The sequence below is a fragment of the Rhagoletis zephyria genome, unplaced genomic scaffold, assembly GCF_001687245.7.
Source record: "Rhagoletis zephyria isolate East Lansing unplaced genomic scaffold, Rhagoletis_zephyria_1.1 Rzeph_scaffold_00013, whole genome shotgun sequence".
Lineage (NCBI taxonomy): Eukaryota > Metazoa > Arthropoda > Insecta > Diptera > Tephritidae > Rhagoletis > Rhagoletis zephyria.
The window spans coordinates 736201-757652 of NW_016157097.1; the positions used below are offsets into that span (position 1 = coordinate 736201).

The following is a 21452-nucleotide window of genomic DNA, read 5'->3' on the forward strand; positions in this document are numbered from 1 at the left end:
TTTTTATAAGTAGCGTTTTCATGGCAGAAGCTTAGTCATTGCCTGCCAAAGCAATGGATTTTGGTCGGAGCAAAAATTGAAACCTGGGTTGTTGTTGTTGTAACAGCATAAAAATAACTCAAAAAGTGTTGGGGACCTAACTGTCATCCGATTAATCGAACCCGTGTCTTATCGGGTTGTAGTGCACACCTTTAACGTCGGCTACGGCGGTCGCCAATTTTCGTAACAAAGTTGAAAAAGCTCTTCATTTACGCCTAACAAGCTCAGACACGCGGATTATAACGATCTGAGAACAGACATTTTTTAATTCGTTACGTTTTTAAGGCAAAACCTTTTTTTCAAAGGAAAGATACCATTTTCATTGAAACCGATTATCTTCCTTAACATTAAATGACTAACTACAATTGACACTGAATTATCATCATATAGATATTAGGATATGTACATATGTAAGTGCTTCCGGTGGTAAGAAAGAAGAAGTAAACATTTCAGTTACCTTCTCGTGGTCGAAATTCTGCAAAATTTTGTATTTCACACTTCAATAAATCACAAAAACCAAATAAAATCACAAACAAATTTTTAGTAATCCTCTCGCGTTGAATAATTGTCAGTAAATGTCAACCGAAATGTGAAAATCAAAGCCTTTTATCAGTAAAAATGATTGCCAGGTATACAGCAAATGGCAAAACTGATTCACAATAGATAGTGCAGATAATTTTTTTTAGCAGATAACTAAGCAAATTACACACTTAGTCTACATCCATTCATCTGCGCAGCAGTGAGTCATTCAAATGAATATTGTTTGGTATGTAAATGCGTTTTAGCAAAAAATACCTAAATAGTTTTATGACTAATGCAGTAAATGCGCTTTACGATTCGATTTTGCGCTAAGCATTGGCAACCCTAAAACTTCACCTCAAGTACTCTTAATCTTATCAAACCAAAATGGTAAACACCCTTCTCCACGGCATCCTCTAACAGAAAGTAAATACTCGTAGCAATAATTGGACCGAATATTCGTATATGAATTTATGTGAGCGCTACAGATACATACTCGACAGGTGAGAGTAGTCACATTCGTCAATAACTTTTGCAAAATCGACGCATTGCTATCATTCGTTATCAGCAGCTATTGTTAGCTTATCATCTTTGTATGTAGACTACCAAATATAGACATACATATGTACATTAGGGTGGTCCAAAAATGCATGTGATAAAGTTAAGTCGGAATTTTTGTACTCTCGCCCCCTAAGGTGGTTCTATATCGAAAAAAACGTTTTGCTTTTAAGTGGCAAGCACAATAACCATGCCGAGTTTGGTACAAATTGGTTGAACAGTTACCGAAATACATACATATATGTGATCATAAGTGGGCGGTGCCACGCCCATTTTCCAAAAATGTATCATAAACGTATTTCCTGGTAAAGAATTGTTGCAAGCATCAATTTTGAATAAATTAGCTTTAATATATACTGATTTACCGTTATATGGGATGAGGGCGTGGTTATTGTCCGATTTTAAAAATTTTCGGCCTTTGGTATGCTGTGCCAAGGCCAAAACTGTGCCAAGTTTGGAAGAAATTGGTGCAGCGGTTACCAAGATATACACATGTAACCAGAAGTGGGCGTGGCTACCCCCCTTTTCCAAAAATTTATAATATTCTTATTTTTCGTCTAAAAATTTTTGTAAACATCAATTTTGAGTGAATAATCTTCACTTCTTCTTCTTCTTCTTCTTTTTTGGCGCTGTAACCGCCTAAGCGATTTTGGCCGAGCTCAGCAAAGCACGCCAGTCGTTTCTCCTCTGTGCCAACTGACGCCAATTGGAAACGCCAAGTGAAGCCAAGTCCTTCTCCACCTGATCTTTCCATCGCAGTGGGGGCCTCCCTCTTCCTCTGCTACCACCAGCGGGTTCCGAGTTGAATACTTTCAGAGCTGGAGCGTCGGTGTCCATTCGAACAACATGCCCAAGCCAGCGGAGCCGCCGTATTTTAATTCGCTGCACTATGTCCATATCTTCACTAGTTACTAAAATATCGCAGTTTTCGTATTTTTGAAATTTACCGTTATATGGGAGGTAGGCGTGGTTATTGTCCGATTTTGCCCATTTTCAATACCATCCGTCCTACGCCCGAAAGAAGTGCACTTACCAAGTTTCGTTAAGATATCTAAATTTTTACTCGAGTTAACGTGTGCACAGACGGACGGACGGACGGACAGACAGTCACCGCTTAATCGATTTCCCTTTTCATTCTGATCATTTATGTATAAATTTGTCTATATCCATCTCGATTCGTTTTGCCTGTTACAAACAACCGTTATGTGAACAAAGTTATAATACCCTTGTGCACAAGTGCGCTCGGGTATAAAAAGCAACTTTTCTTAGAAATGGTTCAGAATTCTTGAAAATCAATATTAGTCGACCTGAAAACTCTGTTTCTCTTTAGGAAATTTGCAATAATAATATCCAATTATTTTTTTAACCATTGTTGCATAGTAACTATATTTTATAGGTCCGCCAAAACCTCTAGAAAATGCAATGGAGGAGGGGTTAAATAAACAATTGGGTATTGTTACTGGAAGTCTCCTGGAGAGAACCAGAGTTTTCCGATCGAAGAATATTGATTTTCAAGAATTCTATACCATTTCCACGAAAAGTTGTTTTTTCCCCAAATAAAATACATGGACAATTTTGAGCACTTTCAGCTACCTCTAAATATTGTTTGATTTCAAAATAAAAAAAGGGTTATATTTTTTTCAATAAAGAACAATCCTAATGGGTGAGAGCATTACAATTACATAATTGGGCCACCCAAATCTACATACATACATATTCCAGCAATCAATGTTAACCAAGTCGGTGGTCATGTCAACTTACCGTGTCTCATTAGTACGCTGTGCTGTGGATTACGTATGATACGTATTTGTCGATCAGGATGTTGGGGTTCGCCAAATTCACCGCCAATATCCTTGGGCAGTTGCCAAAGGGCACTACGCTCTTCGAGGTGATCGCGTGGAAAATAGAGCGGCGCTAGCACCTCATAAATGCCACGTTCGTGTGCACTTACACACAATATCACAATTTGCGTTAGATATTTATCTAAGAAGCGTCGAATTGTACCTGAAAGGAAAAAAATGTAGAGATATTTAATTGCATTAAAAATGAATAGAATATGAAATATTTACGCAGCGCTATGTGGGCAGCTAAGTCGGCTGGGAAACTACTCTGATTGGCACTTAAGTTGCTAATAGCGATTGTACGTAGATTTAGTTCTTTAGCTTTGTACAAAGCATTTCTGAAAAAAGTAAATGAAAAATATACGCATGTATGTATATTATTGGAAATTAAAATTTTCACTTTCTGCAGAAAACCCACTGCAAAAAATAGAGTAGGAAAGTAAATGTCTAATATCCTCATAGACCCTGGCTGAGAACAATGCTATCCAATTAATCTGGATACCAGGGCACATGAGAGTCGAAGGAGATGAAAAAGCTGAGCAGTTAGCCAGAATAACTACTGCCGCGACATCGATAGGACCTGAGCCCCTCCTTGTGATAGGCGCTTACACGATAAAGAAAGCTAATCAGAAAGGAAAATACTAAACTGAAAGAACTCCACCGGCGCAATAGCATGGGCCTCGTCTAGCTTAAAGCTTACTAGAGAGCTACAACCTAAAGAGATACAGGCTACTCATAAACCTCCTTAAGGATAGTCTAAGAATTATGACAGGTATTTGGTATGAACTGAGAATACAATAGACATACTGGTCTCAGTGCTTACTCTATTTATAACTATCTTTCTATCAAAATTTTTATTATCCGTTTGGAAGTACAGGGCATTGCAAAAAAAAACGAAAAAAAGCCTCAAAGTTAATAGTAGATTAAAGAATTTTAAATGTAGCCAGCTGCAGAGACTTTTGTGATAGCTCGCCGTCGTCTACCGTCTGGCAGCATTTTGCAACTAAGTATGCCGGGGGTTTCGTCTGGAGCTAGCTGAACCAAAAACCCGTCAATTCAGAAACAATCGGGAGATTGTCACAGAAACTCCTTAACATTTTCTGTAAAAAAAAAACGGCCTGCAATGTCACTGTGACCCTAGACCCAATAAGTCTCCCACTTTCCATCGTAGCAACTGCAATCTTAGTGCCGGCATTGCTGCTTGGCTTGGCGCAGAAATACGGCAGCTGAAGCATGAATCAGGCAGTTCATGACAGAAAAAACCTTCTTAAACTTTACTATTGAACTTCGACCCATTCACCCCTTAAAGGACTGCGGTAGCTTTACCAGAAATGCCTAAGGATACGATGCTAAGCACTAGAATAGGCGCGGTCCGGAGCGCTGCGTTAATTACTACAAATGTCGCTCTCTTTGGCTGCATTTATTACGTGTTATTTTATAGCGAATTCCACTAAACAGTGACCACAGAGAACAATATGGGTTTGATTATGGTTTCCTACAACCAAGATATTACTTCTGGAGATATTTAGTCCACATCTCTCCCCCATGGTGCTCTTATAGTAGTATAGAACAACTTAGACTTATTATACCCTCTCCTCAATATTGGACTCCCCTTGACGCTTTCAGAGAACAAAGTGGAATGCTATTGATCAATGAAATCTGGACATTAGGCACCTTGCGTCTCTTAGTGAACAAGAAGGGCTCCGTATTTCTAGGAGTAATAGCAGGTCTGCAGCTATCCGACGAATTTGTGACTAACCTTAAGTACCTCCCATACGATTATACAGAGAGTCCACATCGACACCGTAGGCGATAACTCAACACCCTCTCCAGGTCGTCATTCTCTTAAATTAGACTTACTAAGCTTAAACTCATTCGGTGGCCTCAGATGTCTGATGTGACGTCACGCAGGAAGGAATTATTACATTTCTCTAAAACTGAGGATATGAAGACCTTGGCGGCAGTCTTAATAACGAATAAATGTTTATAAATATGGTGTGGCTTGAGAACTTTCAGTTGTTTGGAAATCTATGAACTTGCCTCAAAACGTTAGTTCCTGAACAGATGTCCATTTTGGAGCCATTTGAGAAGTTCGGAATATTTTCATCAGATTCCTAGTTATTGCTGCCAAGGAAGTGTACTTTTTGGTCACAATAATTCGGACAGTCTTGACTCTTATGCTCTACCCGACTCTATTTTAGGTTAAGGCGAGATCGTTGTTTGGCTTCCGTAGCCTATATAGCCTATGACAAGTCCTAATCTTAGGCTTCCCTTAGCTATAAGGCATATGTATATCTTATGTACCGAACATTTGTCCCAAAACTGGCAGTAAATTTGAATCTTTAAATACCTCGACACCAGCGCCACCTAGCGGCATCGATTCTAAAAAAATGCTTGTTATCACCTTGTTAGGCGCTCTCTGCTCTTTTACAACCAGCCTACAGAAACTTCACCTGAAACTTCGTTTTCGCTGGACCCACGCGATATAGATACGACAGAATTGAAAGAAGTGAGCTCAATAAGGAACCGACACAGAAACTGATAAACTACAATTACATAAATGTGGACACAGTAATGGTAATGACAAAAGAGTTTCGAATGGATATTAACATTTTTCTTACAATAATTATTAACAGAGCCCGCTTTACATTCCACTTACCTGTAAGAGTAATGCAGTGTACTTTCAGCAGCACTTTTGAATGTCTCCTTAACAGCTGGTCCGACGGTGTGTAGCACACACTTGGCTGACAAATTGTAGCCACGAGTGACGCACACCTCACCAGTTCGGCACTCTATGCAGAAAAAAAATAAAACAAAGTTTTATAGTGAAATTTCAAACAATATTTAATTAAGTGAATGTACACACCTTTTAAATTATTGCTTAATTCTTCTTTTAATTGATTACCGGCAGCTGCATAAATGCGTTCGGCAATTGGATTAGTCTCGTTTTGTGTCTCCTCGATTATGTTTGTGATGCCGTCCACCTCGAGTGTGGTTATATCCCCCTCCCTATAGAATGGGAAACAAAAAAAAAATCGTTAAACCAAATCCGTGGAAGACGTAATTGAGAATGTTTAACATATATGTAGAACATGCAATTTTTATATACTATTTAGTTTACCACAGCACGAAGCGATTGTTGACATCTTTCGATAGCGGAAATGGACTGCAATTATGTCGTGGGCCGCCCAAAGTGGAATAATCCGTTATAGGTAAACGGGTATCTGTCTTCTCTGAGCCACCCCAGACTGAGAGTGTGTCAAATTTTACTTTCTGCTTTGAGAGGTGGACAAATGAAGAAGATGAGAAAAGGCAAAAAAAAAAAATAAATTATTATTTATTAAATTATCATATTTGTTGTAAAATTGTTGGAGGCGTTTTTAACTTACGCACAATGTCGAGTCTGTCGACGTCTTACAATCCTCATTGGAATTGGAATCAAGGCGCATGTCTCTGTAAAGATAACGGCGAAAGGGCAAATAGAAAGAATTTTATTAGCAATATTACTAAGGTAAATATTATTTGCCTAAATATAAAGTATATATGTAGGTGTTACGAAATAATAATGTGGAGTGTAATGAAGGATTTATGAATATTGATTGGGTATTAAGCAGATACATCAATGTATGTTTGCACGCGAAGATATTTTAAGATGGCTTAGAGCGTTTTCTTGTTTAAATTTATTGGGATGACCAAAAACTTTTACAGATACACCCATTTAATATTTAGATATTATTGGCTGCCAGCATTTAGTTATTCTTATGTACTTTTATGATTCAAATTTAAGCAGCTTCGTCATATACCCTCTAATATAAGAGTTGTTTGAAAGCGAAAAAGGTCAAAGCGGCGTTCAAATAAGACGCTTTTCCAGGCAATTTTTGAGGCGATTAGTTGAATCAAAAGTTGGCTGCACCCCAACTTTATTAGAAGCAATTATTTGAAAGGCCGTTCACACCAGGCGATTGTTGCTTTCAACTAAAAGTTGCCTGTAAAATTGCCTCATGCAATTTTTAAACAAAAAAAAAACAACTGAATTCAATGCTTATATAAAAAATTTGAGAGTACCTTTAATTTCTTCATGATTCAATCATCGGCACTAAATGAAATTAGTATGGGACCACCTTTACGATAGAAAAAAAGAATTATTGCAACGATGGTCGTGGCTCAAAGTCATCCAGTAGCATATGTATATAAAAAAATATATATATATCCCGCTGAATATCCCAGTTCGACCTTTTGTAACTGATAACAGTATGAGTTTAAACAATCTACAGCTGCTAGATAACTTCCACATAGCACTTAGTGAGCTTTTTATCCTCTCTTTGTTGAGGGCTTTGATGGTTGAAGTTTGTTAAAACCGTATTTTGATCAAATATCCTCTAAGAAAATACGAAACTTTACTTGGGACATACAAAGTTTGTTCCAAAATCTTTCATTATTTTTTGTATCGAGGTTTTGATATTCTATATATAATGAAACTATAGATATAACGAAGCATTTGTCCAACCACTTCGACATAGTTTAAGAACTGAAGGAGTACACATGCAATCTCAACACCCAGATGTATCAAGTGTTCGGAGAGAAAGCTTACCCTCAGCATGCTGTAATTGCTCTGTGACGTGTCGATTTTCCATGGCTTAACTGGTTACAAGGTTTGTTTTTTTTTTAACTTGAAGTATGTATGCTACTGCCACTACGTAAATTTTGCCTTTGAATTCAAATAATAAGTCAGGTGCCGAAAAAAGTACAAACAGTTTTCCAAATAAATATGTACATATATATAGCGAAATTTCAGTTTTTAAGGTTAAAGAAAGGTTGCGTTCCCTAACTCGCATGAAGTTGCAAGAATTTACCAGAAAACGTAACCGTACTAGGTTCTCTGGCAAAGTAGGGGAAAAATGGGAGAGTAAAATCGGTTCTCTCTTTGTCAGATATTGAAATATTTTACCCGAAAAATTTTTGCCGGCAAAATGTGTTAAAGTTTCAAACCATCAACGTTGTTCAATGTTGTCAAAACTAATTGAAAGTTGAACGAGTAATTTTTAAGCAAAGAACAAAACCGACTTCAATTCTCGTATAAAAATTTAAGATTATCGTTAATCACTCCACGATCTAATGATCGGATTTAAACCCAATTAAATTCCTTTAAAAAAAGAATTATAGTAATCGGTTAACGTGGTCCACAGTAGTGCGGTACCATTAAAAAAAAACATATTCCGACGAATGGATAACCTTCCTCCTTTGTGTGAAGTCGGTTATTAAGCAAAAACAAAAGTACATCTGCATTTTCACCTTATTAAATACATACATATTTCGTAGCGAAGATATATCAAGTTATGTAAGTATTTTTGTTAATTTTCTTGTGTATTTTTCGTTGGCAGATCACCAAATGATAAAAAAAACAGCTATGTCAACAAAAAATGGCGTTCACAGTGCGTTTGACAGTTTTACCAATTTGTAACCGAAAAGCGTTCCCGTACATTTAGGGTTTTCTCTCTTTCTCTGAGAGCAATTTTGCTTTTTGACAGTTTTACGGATTTTATTCGGAAAAGTTTTGGACGAAACTGTCAGTTAGGTTTTTCACACCAGCTTGGTTTATTTCAAAGTTCTTGTATGATTTATGAAATTAAAGCCATTAAATTTTCTATGAAAATGTTGGTCTAGTAACAACATACAATTTTCACAATACTTTATAAAAATAATATTTGGCTTTGCTCGATATGAATTACGACGTCTCGTAAGCCATGTGTAGCGTTGAACATCTATCGAGTATTCGAAGTACTTAATGGAATGCCAACTTTTGCTGGCTAAATTTTAATTACGTTTAGTATCGCTTAACACACTGCAAATAACTGTAATTACGTTGATTAAATTCCTGCATATCATGCAGGTTGTGCAAAAACAATATAACCCTAATAAACTTTAATAAGTCTGAACATTAAATGAATTAAAAATGTGCGTCGCAATTGAAGTGTATATACTCTCTAGTCAGTATACCCATCATACATATAGTACATATAAATATGTACATAAGTATGTATATACATACGTACATACGTAAAGGGTGGTCCAATTAAAGATTTAATTTAAAAATGCAACGGTGGCTAATTACAATTTAGCTAGTGCTTATCACCTTTTTTTACAAACACAAAAATGCAATAATTGCAAACAACAAAAAGTTACGAAAAGCTTAAAAAAACGCCCAAAAACAAATAAAAAGCTTTGAAAAATATTTAAGAAGAAATTATTAAAATAAGAAAAGAATCTTGATTTGAAATACTTATATAAGACATTTAGTTTAAACTTAAAATAAAAAGTATCACCAAAAAATTAAGAGTAAGCAGAAAAAATTTAAACTTACCAAAAAATTTAACAAAAAATTAAAGGAATACAAAAAATCACAAACGATAGAAAAAAGTAAAAAATATTCAAAAAAATTAAAAACAGTTATAAGGAAATAATGGAACCTTCATAAATAAAAATGTTTTTGTTATAAGTTTTGGTTGCTTGGGTTAAATAAAAAAGGTTACCCAAATACAATAGAAACATTTTAGAAAAATCAACAAAAACACCTAATTAAAAAAAAATAAAAGGCAAGCAAAATTGCTTGAAAGATTTGATTACACACAGGTGAATCAGGAGCTTATAATAAATAGGCTTGACCAAAAAATTTAAGCAATGCAAGAACAGCTTGAGTTTAAGTATTTGCATATATTTTGCGCAGGAAACTCCGATATTTTTGCCTTTCATAGCCGGTAGTTTCAAAAAATTATCGATAAAAAGTGAGCTGAAGCTCAGACTCAATTTTCGCACTGAGCAAGTGAGTTCAAGGATTTATACTTAAAATCGAGTGAAGGTGAACTCTTTTTCGCTCTTTTCCGACTTTCGAGTTTTTCAGATCTCTTAAAGATTTTTTCGAACCTTTTTGATATTACTCGGAATCAGGATTTCTCGGCACTTTTTTTGGTATTTTTCAGAAATTTTTGGTTATTTTAATGCATTTTTCGGTTCAAAGAAACATTTAAATTTTTACTCTGAATCTCTAAAAAATAAAAGCTAAAAGTATGGAAATATTAAAAGTCTAGAGTTTATTAAAAGTTGCTGCCTTTTATTGAATAAGCCCGGTAAGCACCATAATACACGTTAATCACCTGTCATGTGAACGGAGTCTTAGGGTTGTAAATTCTTTACAATGAGATGAAATTTTGAAAAAAGACATTCGTGACTTGGCGAAATTATAGAGGAACAGTTGACGCGACGCACAGTGTTTCGACTATATGGAGGCAGGTGCTCTAGTTTTACTTAGAAATAGAGAATTATGAAATTTTGTAAAGATGGAATAATTGCCACGCCCTCTACTCTTGTGGGCGGAAACATTAAATTTCATCCGATTTCGATGAAATTTAGTTTGTAGTCTTTATTTTATTAGAAAAACCTAAATATAAAATATGGCGAAGACTGGATTACTATAACGTTCAAAACTCACAAAAAATGTGGGCCCAGTCATTAAATGTGATGGAATTTTGGGTAATTTTCGTTTCCTGCTTTCCACTCTCAGAAAACAAAGGTTATACAATAAAATGACTTAGGTGTCAATACTTGATTTTTTTCCAATATCTGGTGGGATTTTTTTATTTTCCAAAAAATTCTTTTCGCTAAATTATGCAAAAAGAAGCTAAAAATCAAAAATTAAGAAAATCAAAAATTACATATATTTGCAAAGTCGCGCGCATAGATCAAATTATATATTCGAAAACCACATACAATTCTTTAAAATATTAGTCTAATTTCAAGACCTGACCGGTACTCACATTTTTTTTACTAATAATCTTTAGCATCTACATTTCAGAGTACATTTTTTGGTAAGAAAATAGAAAAATACCAAACAAACGATAAATACCTTCACCTGAATATTCCAAGACATTTAGATAATTAATTACAGTTGAATAAGGAACACTTTCTGTAATGGGTTCAGCGCCAAATGCAACTAAACTGATTAGTCGGTATCGCGCCCATTCCCGTATTTTTTTTGGAAATGTATCGTTCGTGAAGAAGGGAGGTGAGTAAATAATGTAAACTTTGGTACTTATGACTTTTACTATTCCCTCTCTAAGTCAAACCGGTTTTTTTTTTACCAATCGTCACCATGACTTTTTTCTACCTGCTTCCATATAGTCGAAACACTGTGCGACGTTACTGTATTATAAACAGGCACTCTGTGCGGCCCTGCTTATGCTTGATTTCAACAAAGCATTAAATGACAAACAATTTTAATCACAAAGTTCGGCATTTAAAAAGCCGGTGTCCGTACGTTAAAAATAAAAGTCATTAAATCAATTTCCACTCGCCATTTCTTCAATGATGAAACATTTTCCGTCATTTAGGTTATTCCAATGCCTAGTGCAATTACTCAAGAATACTAATTATGAAGCAGTATTGTGAAGACGAATTAGTTTCGATCCAAATCTTAGTTTTTATAATTTTCCTTCTCTTAACTATTTGAAGTACTCTAAGCCCCCTGCATAAATAAAAATTTTGCAAAAGTGCACAAAATGATACAGTGTTAGCCATTTCGTGGTTTTGTGGTTGGGGAGCTGTCAAACTAAATTGACCGACCAAAGTCATCTTTCAGTAAATAGTCTGGCAGTTACTCGTATAATTTTGTTATTTACTAGCAACTGCTCGTTAGCTTCCCGGCGGCTAACAGGAACTTTTGCGATGAAAGAAAAACCAAGAAATTTTCATCAAAATTTACATTTTTCAATTCGATTTCTTAGAAAAATTTTGAGTATGTAGTTTTGCAGCCCATTAATCTGTGGTACATAAAAATAGATTTTGTGTATGTGTGTTCATTAGACATCTGAATTCAATTATGTGGTTGTATATTTAAAAATAATTGTCTTATACTATGTTCACGTTGAGCCATTAACTCGAGTTAATGGGCCATTTTGGAGTTAAACGGTTAACACTAGCCGTCATCGATTCGCCAACAGTTAGCGAGTGGCGAAACGAACGAACTCAATGAGGTACAACCAAACTCGCTATCGTCTATCCGTGCTAGCTAACTTTGTTGTTGTTTTCACATTCAAAATTCTTCTTTAAGCGACCGGAACTCAAACATAACGAGCGAGAAGTGGCGAATCGATGACGGCTACTACTCATTAACTCGGAGTTTGCCATACAAATAATTTTAGTTTAACTCGCCTCAAACACCACTTTTATTCGGAGTTAAAGCGAATGCAACCCTTTTTTGTACCGAATTTGGTTTGTGTTTTTAATAATCCAAACCTGCAACCAACTTGCCGACTGTTATACTAGGTTCACATATAAGTAGATTATCCTAATTTTCGAGCTTAACACCCTAATCTGTAATTATAACAAGAGATTAGCCATATAAAATTCGTCCCTTGTTAATCTGTAATTATAAAATAATCTCAGATTTAACCGATAATTTTTCGGTGTCCATCCTAGTTTTATCGATTGTTTTTGCGAAAGAGAGGAGAAATGCCAAATGTAAAAGTAAACAAAAATGTACGCTAGCAAGAAAAAGAGGTTTGTAAAGGTATTTTTAATAAAATGTTAAGTTAAAATATATTTATATTGCTTATTATAGCAGAAAAATGTGATCACGGGGGCACAGAGAAGAAACATAACTTTTCCTTGAGATGTGAGAATAACAAGCACAACAAATTTGACGGCTAATAATCTGAGATTTGCCTGTGTAAACGGGGTGATTAAAAAACGAGCTTTGTTTGAGATAATATTGATATGTGAACATAGTTTTAGTTAGAATAGCAACAATCTAGCTTTGAAAAAACCAAAAACGCACCTCGATAGAACTTGTTATGCTGGCGGAAGTAAAAAATAAAGAAGACATCAGTGGTTAAAGTTTTTTTTTTTTAATATTAATGTCTTTTGAACAACATAACCTATTAAAAAAGGAATGACGTCAAAAAAAAGGTAATTAGGGGATATTTCACTTGGTGTACAAAATGTTTTCCTTTTTTTATATTTTTAAGCCAGAAATACCTAAAACACAAAAAATATATAAATATATTTTTTTTCAAAAGACGTTTATTTGAAAGGGTTATTATCTTTAAATTAGCATAAGTACTTTTGTGATCGGTCAAATAGTTTCCGAGATACTATAAATATAAAAAATATAAAAGTTTAAATTTAACCTCTTTTATTGGCTTTGATTTTTATTTGTGCCAAATAATATTGGTATGGTTGAAATCAGCACGAAAGGTTTTATAGAGTCACATTTTTTCCTTTTTTTTGCGGAACGGTCGGTATTCCAAATCACGGTACTGTCGAAACCCTGCAGTGCGGAAACAGGCTAAATGTTAATAAAAAAAAGTAAACACACAAAGGAAAACAGCAACAGGTTTATTATACCCACTGGGAAAATAGGTAAGCACCTTCCGAGGTAAGCCATGTTTTCTTTCAGTTTTTAGTACCAAAATTGTCATCATGGCTAATGTCATCTACTAGTAAAGGGCAAAATGAACACCTCCGAAGACACATTACGTTGTCAGTTGCAAAATAACGTGCAGCCGAAGTTATTTCCAAGCACCGAACTACTCCGAGCGACTGCTCTGCATTACACGTAACTTACTTTGTATAGCGGCTCAGAAGTATGTCTGATACCAAATGTACATTCTAAATTCCTACTTACATAAGGCGGCCATGCCTTTGTAAAAGTAAGGGACGTTCGGCAGGGAAATGGTAATGACTGCCAGGTGAAGAGTAAGTTGCTAATAAGGTATTATTACGTGCTCCTAATTCCCACTGGGACATACATACATACATATACATATGTACATTAGGGCGATCCAAAATAACTAAACTAACGAATTTGTGGCCTTAAAAGAATATATGTACTGCGATGAAAATTCTCCCATTTGGAAAAATTTGTATTCCAATTTTCAAAGGTGTCGGTGGACATTTGAAATTTTACATGTAAATTGTATGAAAAAAACTTTATTTTCATTAAAAATGTTATAACTATTGAACCGTTTGAGGCAAAATTCGACAATCAACTTCAGGATAATTTTTTAAAGAATTTAACGCCCTACAAGAATAGAATTTTATCTCAAACGGTTCAATATTTATAACATCTTTAATGAAAACCAATTTTTTTACATGTTATTTATATGGAAAATTACAAATGCCTAACGGCACCTTTTCAAATGGAAATACACATTTTTTTTCAAATGGAAGTGTTTTATTCTCAGTAAAATGATCTTTTGAAGGCCATAACTTTGTTGGGTTAGATATTTTGGATAACCCTAATATACTATATGTATATTGGTATATAAATGTATTTTTTTTCGTTGCTCAAACAGCATTTTTGTGTAAATTATTTATTTAGTTAATTATTTTTGTGCGATGTAAATTACTGTCTAAATTGGCTTTCTATTAATTTTCAGTTATCATTTATTATGTAAATATAATAGACTAGAAGTGAGCTTAAAAATTAACGCATACATACACATATTTATGTACATAAAATTTATATGTATGCACATACACATACATCTGGCACGACAGTTTACATATTAATTAGCCATTTTGTTAGCTAAAGTCCACTTAACACTTTTTTCTTAATGGAGTATTAAACGAAAAAAAAACATTTGATAAAGTAATTCAATTAGGACCTTTTGCGCTGATTAACACGATATAAGTATATATACATATATACATACGTATGCACATGCAGGCAGAATTTTTACATAACGCATAGACCTACAGACATACTCTATTTATAGGTTGTCACGTTTGTGAGTATGAAAAATTTCTAAACCCCGCAAAGCTTTCATTTTTGTTTAGTAGTCGTTAGGCAAACATTTGTGTCAGCACAGATAAACAGAGAGATTATGTTAATAATTTATACAAAACTGAAGTCACAAATAGCACCTTTGACAACTTGTTTTGTGAGCTTAAAATATTATGGTAAACAAAAAATTTTTATCGCTAGAAAAGTTGAACAGCAAAATGTAGAGAAAGAACTGCGAAGTTCCAGAGAAATGCGCGTAGTGACTTTGTATTGAATCGAACTTGATTTATGTGCATACTTTACAATTCGCCAGAAGGCAGAGTAATTGCGCTAACTTTCGTTTAATGCCCAGTTAGAGAGACACGTAACATCATTCTATTTTTAATAAGAAATAAGCAGTAAACTGAAGTATGTATCTATATACAAACATATGTAGTTATTGTTGACGTCATTGTTGCGATTGACGTGCTTAAAAAAAAAAAAACGCTAAATTATCTTTTATAATCAACACATGTTACTAAGCTATCATTGCTTTAGAATTATTTTCTAACTGATAAAATATGACTTTATTATAGACATACTACATTTGTACATACAGTTGGAGCTTATCTACAGCTGCGCATTTTAGAAAATATCTTGAAATATGGTTTATTGGTTTTCATTTGCGTGATTTGTTTTTTCTTTAATGAAAGTTTTTAAAAATTGTTGTTGTTGTTTTTTTGTAGAGACACTACTAAGCCCCCGCCTATTTCGGTTCAACCTTCAATTATTGTCCTCAAGCTCAACTAACGGTAGGCCCAGTAAACGGGCATTTTCAGTAGGGTCGGACCAAAGGGAGAGTGGTGTTCGTTGAGTGGGATTGAGCTGGTAGTTGGTGTCGTGCGGGGAGTCTCCACTTGCCGTATACTCAGGGGGGTTATTGGGGTCGAGTCCGGACAGGTAGCTGTTGAGGCGGCTGCAGTATCCAGACCGTAACTGGGCCAGGGTAACGTGGGTCTCTCTTGGCAGTTGAAGCTCCGTCTCTGTCTCTGGTGATTGGGCTCCGATCATGGCATTTATAGGCCGGGAGCCTTGGTAGGCGGTGACCGACTCCCTATGAATGACGTGGATGACTCGCCGGTACGTCGTCGGGTCCAGTGGTTGTTGGACCGCATCCTTATATGTGAATAGACACCCTTTGACGTGCCTGGGCGGAGGCTCCTTCTGTAGTAAGAGTCTCTTAAGGTGTTAACTTCTGTGGTACCCTACTAGAAACTGCTTACAGAACATTTTGTTGCACTCCCCTGCGAGCATTTGGGTGGTGCTCAGTCGACATCAGAAGGCACCTTGTCCGGAGTGCGGCGTTCTGACAAGTCTGTAGCTTCGTTCACTGCGTCCATTTTGTCCCCGGCGACCAAACTGGTGCAGCATAAATTAGAACCGGCCGGCTAATTGCCTTATATGTTACCAGCAACGTTTCCTTGTCTTTGCTCCAGACATTGCCGGCGAGCGACTTGCGAACATTGTCGCGGCTCTGTACTTTGTTGACAACTGCGGTTTTGTGCGTGGAGAAGGAGGGCCAGCTATCAAAGGTGACCCCTAATTATTTGGGTGCTGTCGGCGTGAATGCCTAGTTAGACCCTGACCTCCTTCGTCCAGGTGGTGAAGAGCGTCGCCGTTGATTTCGTTAGTGAGAGTTGCAGAGAAGAAGCGAGAAAGGCTGGAGAGATAGCCGTTCACGAACAAACATATGAAAGTGCCTCACTATGACAATGATGTTCTGCTGACATCTGAAGGCATCTTATAGGAGTCTTAAGTGCGGCGTTATGACAGTCCTTATGCTTCGTCCACCACGTCATACCAGTCCCCGGCGACCACACAGGCATCGGCGTAGCCAGAATGAAATTTAGGGTGGGGCTCGACCCTATAAAGCTGGCATTTCAGGGTACTANGGGGGGGGGGGAATCGCCCCCCCCCCTGCCCCTACCTGGCTACGCCCATGCACACAGGCTGTTAGTAGTTTATAAATAAAACATTTTCACACCGGAATGGCTAGGAGTTTTCTTCATCAAGTGTTGTGGGTTCAGCGATCTAAACCAATTTAGAGTAGGCTTACCCTTTTTTTATCGACGTTACAGAGTTCAGCATCCAATCGAATTATTATTCGACACATGAAGGCATTCTGTGGTAGTATTATACCTCGAACTTCTAGGGCGGTAACAATCCGTGTCATAAAGTCCACTCTGCTCTAAGATTCATAAACTTTGAAGCTGTTGCTTCTGAAATGGTGTATTCTAAATCCTCCACAATTAGCAGTGCTGTGTGCACCTTTTCCCATCATATTTTATCCTTATTAAGTAGACAAAGCCTCTTATATGTAAACCAGTGGTTTCCCTGCTAAGAGTCCTCGCTAGGGATGATAACTCTACCATAAAGACCAGTGGGGTTTTTCTTATTTCAACGCGAATTTTCTCCAAAATTGATGGGGAGACCAGTTTTTACAGGTATTTAATAATGAAAGACGGGACAGATTTAAAAAACCTTTCATCCCATCCCAACTTCTACAATCTGCTAATTGTTTAACCCTCCCTAGTATGCACTATCTCTTTATACATATGTATAAATATATATTTGTGTTGTATACTTTTTATTAAAATGTGCATTCCTATTGATTGCCAAGTCTTCATTTATTCCGCTGTATTCTGGTAACTTCCACTTTACGCCGGTTTTTTTTTTGGTAAACAATAATACAATATATGTATAAACATAAACACACATACATACATATAAAATACAACCAGTATTCTTGTTTGTTTTAAAGTGGTGATATCACCGAGGATCGTAATTAAAAATAAAACAAAGTAACCAATTTAAAAAGGTGTGCAATCGTTCTGCCATTTGGTGCTTTTTGCCCAAAAACTCAACGATATTTTCATAACTTTTGGCACAAAACCTGTTACTGCTTTTGGTTTTTTCGTCTGGCTCATACTTGTCCTTTTTTTTGGCGGGTCATTTTTTACGCGCACATGTAAATGAGATTTGTAAGCGTGCGTGTCGCGCCGGGTGGCGTTAAATTTTTATTTATTTATAAAAAAAGGCGTTTTTCAGTCAGAGTAGCGTCTGACCGAATTACGAAAAAAAAAACTTCAAACGAGTATGTCACTCGAAAAAGTATGTACTATGTAAGTAATCGTGTTTTTCCATTACAATGTGTACTACATACTCGTATGTATGTACATATAAGGCATTTTAAATTAATTTCAAGGAAACGCTCTGAGTCACGTGGGTTCCTTTATTAACTTATTTGTGTTTGTTTTGAAAATGTTTAGCTTTACAATTTTAACGAATTATTATTACTTTAATTTTGAGCGTCATTAATTTGGCGATTAATGCAGCTTTATCGATAAATCGTTTTCAATTTTCATTGTTTGCAAACGATTTATGAACATTTATAAATTATCCACGTGCCCTTTGTGTTTGTGCAACAAAGGTAAATAATGTGGAAAGGATTGATATTTTATTTCGGGTTCAAAGGCAACTCTTCTCCAGTGCGAACAAGTAAATTTATTCGAGGAGAAAAAAGAGACTCGTAGTTAAAATAAAGGAGCGCATTAACAAACATACGTATACATATATACATACATACATACGTAAACTGGAACAAAACTTTTTGGTACATAATTCAAAAACAGGACCTAATTTTATTGATAATCTTAAAATTAGACATAATTTCAAGGCCATTTAAAAATTGGACATCAGTCCGAAGCAGCGTAAAAAACGACATAATTATTTGGTAATTAAAAATCTGGACATAGTTTTAGATAATTTTAAAATTGAACATAATTATATGGTAACTAAAAAACTGCTCACAATTTCTTGGTAATTTAAAAATGGATATCAATAGTTATATATAAATTATGAGCACATTTTCTTGTAATTTAAAAACAGGAAATACTTTCTAAAAACCTGTGAACCTGTGAAAACTGGTCATATTTTTTGGGTAACATAAAATTGTGCAGAAATTTTCGATTTTTTAAAAGCTGGGCATTATTTCTTTGTAATCTAAAAACTAGTCATAATTCTTGAAATTTAAAATTGGACATGAGTTTTTGATATTGTCATGACTGGGTATTTTTTTAGCGTAAAACTGTATTTGAATTTTCAATAATATAAAAAACTCTATATAGTTTCTTGGTAATATAAATTTGTAATAATGTAAAAACTGGACATAATTCTTTGGCCATTTTAAATATAAATATTGGCAATTCAAAAGCCGGGTACCATAGTTTAAAATTGGAATACATTTTTGGTAATGTAAACACTGGACATAGTTTCTTGGTAATATAAAACTGTATATTAATTTTTAATAACTTAAAAACTGGACATACTTTTTTGGCCATTTAAAAACGTGACCCAATTTCTTTGTAGATATCCTAAAACTAGATATAAATTGTTTTGGTAATTAAAAGAATAGAAATAATTTTTTAAAGCCAGATATGCATACATAAGTATGTAATTTTTGGATAACTTAAAAACTGAACATAAATAATTGTTTGATAATTTAATAAGCGGCCATCATATTTTGGGGTAATTATTAAATTGGTCATAATTTCATGGATATGTAAAACTAGACATGCGAGTTTGACAATTTGAGATGTGGCCATGATTTTTGGTAACTTAAAATTAATTGTTTTATGATGTGAGTTTGTATTTTCAAAAGCTGGATTTCAAAAGAATTAGCTCTTATTAAGAATTTTCAGATTGTTCCACAAGCATACATATCCACATATGTATGTATGATATTCTCAGCGCATTTTTTCATAGTTTTTATTTTTTTTTTGCCTTTCATTAATCATTGTCGCTTTCTAACGTATAAGAAAAAATTGAAAGCGTGCTAGCACGAAATGTTGGCCATATGGAAATGTATGTATGTAAATGCAAGGCACCACTGAAAAATCCGAAATGGTATGGTTCTCGTTAGCAATGCAAATTGGCTTTGGCAATTTCGTGATGTAAAAGAGGCGTTCCTATCGTCTTCGGCTCCGGATGTAAAATGAGCTCTTAAAGGAAACACCAGTTAGTGCACGAAAGGAAATTGTTGGTATTTATACTTTGTAATGAAGCAATGCGATTAAATTATGGCGATTATGGCTGGCGCTCTTGGATTAGCTTGTAAGTGATCGTTTTGCTATTAGCTGTAAAAAAAAAATTGTGGTCACTGCAGACGAAGTTTCCGATTTCAGAATGTATGAAAGCTTAGCAGTAAAAAACTATATATCCCACTCTGGTATGTGTATTTAAAAACTGTAATAATAATTTTTGGGCATTTAAGTTTTGCTAAATAAAAAATTGCATATTTTTTATGATTCGAAAACAGGTGATAAAATTTGTGTATCTTAAGGACCGAACACTTACAACATTGGACATTGCTTTTGGAGCATTCAAAGACTGCACACAATTTTTGGGCTTTCATAAAATTGGGGATCTTTTGTGCAAAGACATATTTTTGCTAATTAAAAACTGTCAATTTTTTACAATTTAAATCTGGATAGTGCTTTCGGGACATTGAAAGACGGCAACTTAAACCTGGACATACATTTTTGTTAATTTAAAAACTTCATTTTCTTTTTTATTTAACAGAGAACTACTTTAGGAAAATTTAAGGACTAGACACAATTTTTGGCTTATATAAAACTGGTCATATATTTTTGGTCATTTTGGATATGGAAATAATTTTTTCTTCTTCTAAAAATTGGGCATAGGTACATTTTTGCTAATCAAAAACTGTAATTTTTTACTTTCGGGACATTTAAAGGCTAGACATAAATATTTTGCCATAAAAACTGGACATTAATTTTTTATAATTCAAAAACTTTTGGTGTTTTAAAGCTGGAAATCGATTATTTTTAACTTGAAAACTGTACATAAATTTTTGATAATTTTAAGAACGGACATAATTTTTAAATAATTTAAATTAACTAAATTAATTTAAAAACATGTCGCATCATCCACGGATTATTGCTAATACCAAAGGAATTGAGCTGTGCAAAACTGCAATATCGCCTGATAGTAGTTGAATACTCAAGGCGGGAGTTCGAGAATAACTACATAAGTTAAGGGTTTATGTTAAATTTGTATTTCAAAAATCAATTAAAATTTGATCTCAAAATTATTTCCAACACTTCCCTGTTAGTTGTTTACCCTACGTCTCCATTTTCTACTAAATGTGTCTTAACATCTGCCAAATTCCTATTTAAACTTTCTCTCGTTTTCTCATGTGAGCAACTTGCTGTCTTAACATATCACTTTCAAAATGGCATCATGCCAATAAGATCGATTTGTACCCAATGTAGATGGCGCGGTAAAATGAAAACCGAGTTGTCAAACTAGGAAATGCCAGCTTATGTTAAGACAGCGTTGGTAGGAAATTCGGCAAGACAGATATGGTTTAACAGAATTTCTAGAAGGTGGAGACGTGGGGTTATGATTCGCTAGGGAAAACGGCACTTTTTTCAGTGGGGGGTTCCCTAATAGACTGAAGTGTGAAATTCCAACCAATTAGTTTAAGGCTTTACATTTATCTTTACATAAAATATACTGTATTTATTTATTAATCTCCACACCAGATGCAAATTTATCATTGTACATATGTATCCATGTTAGCTTTCTCCATTTATGTGCATTCCAAGCAAAACATTTACATTTAAATTATCTATATGCATACCTACATTAGGGTG

The 21452-nt window shown here is 35.0% G+C and overlaps 1 protein-coding gene across 11 annotated transcripts in view; it reads right to left on the reverse strand.

Annotated features, from left to right (window-relative positions):
* The window catches only part of Gdap2 (ganglioside induced differentiation associated protein 2), a 93484-nt gene that overhangs the window by 42145 nt on the left and 29887 nt on the right, over positions 1 to 21452 (reverse strand). For 7 of the 11 annotated variants that reach the window (XM_017611833.1, XM_017611827.1, XM_017611869.1 and 4 more), the window contains 6 exons: positions 6347 to 6410; positions 6079 to 6233; positions 5824 to 5966; positions 5617 to 5749; positions 3186 to 3295; positions 2878 to 3120 (listed from right to left, as the gene is read on the reverse strand). In XM_017611833.1, coding sequence (XP_017467322.1) covers positions 2878 to 3120; positions 3186 to 3295; positions 5617 to 5749; positions 5824 to 5966; positions 6079 to 6233; positions 6347 to 6406 — 844 coding nt within the window. In that variant the 5' untranslated portion in view covers positions 6407 to 6410. Of the gene's footprint in view, positions 1 to 496; positions 696 to 2877; positions 3121 to 3185; positions 3296 to 5616; positions 5750 to 5823; positions 5967 to 6078; positions 6234 to 6346; positions 6411 to 21452 lie in introns of those variants that run through there. The other 4 variants (XM_017611886.1, XM_017611878.1, XM_017611895.1 and 1 more) reach the window with 2 other exon arrangements.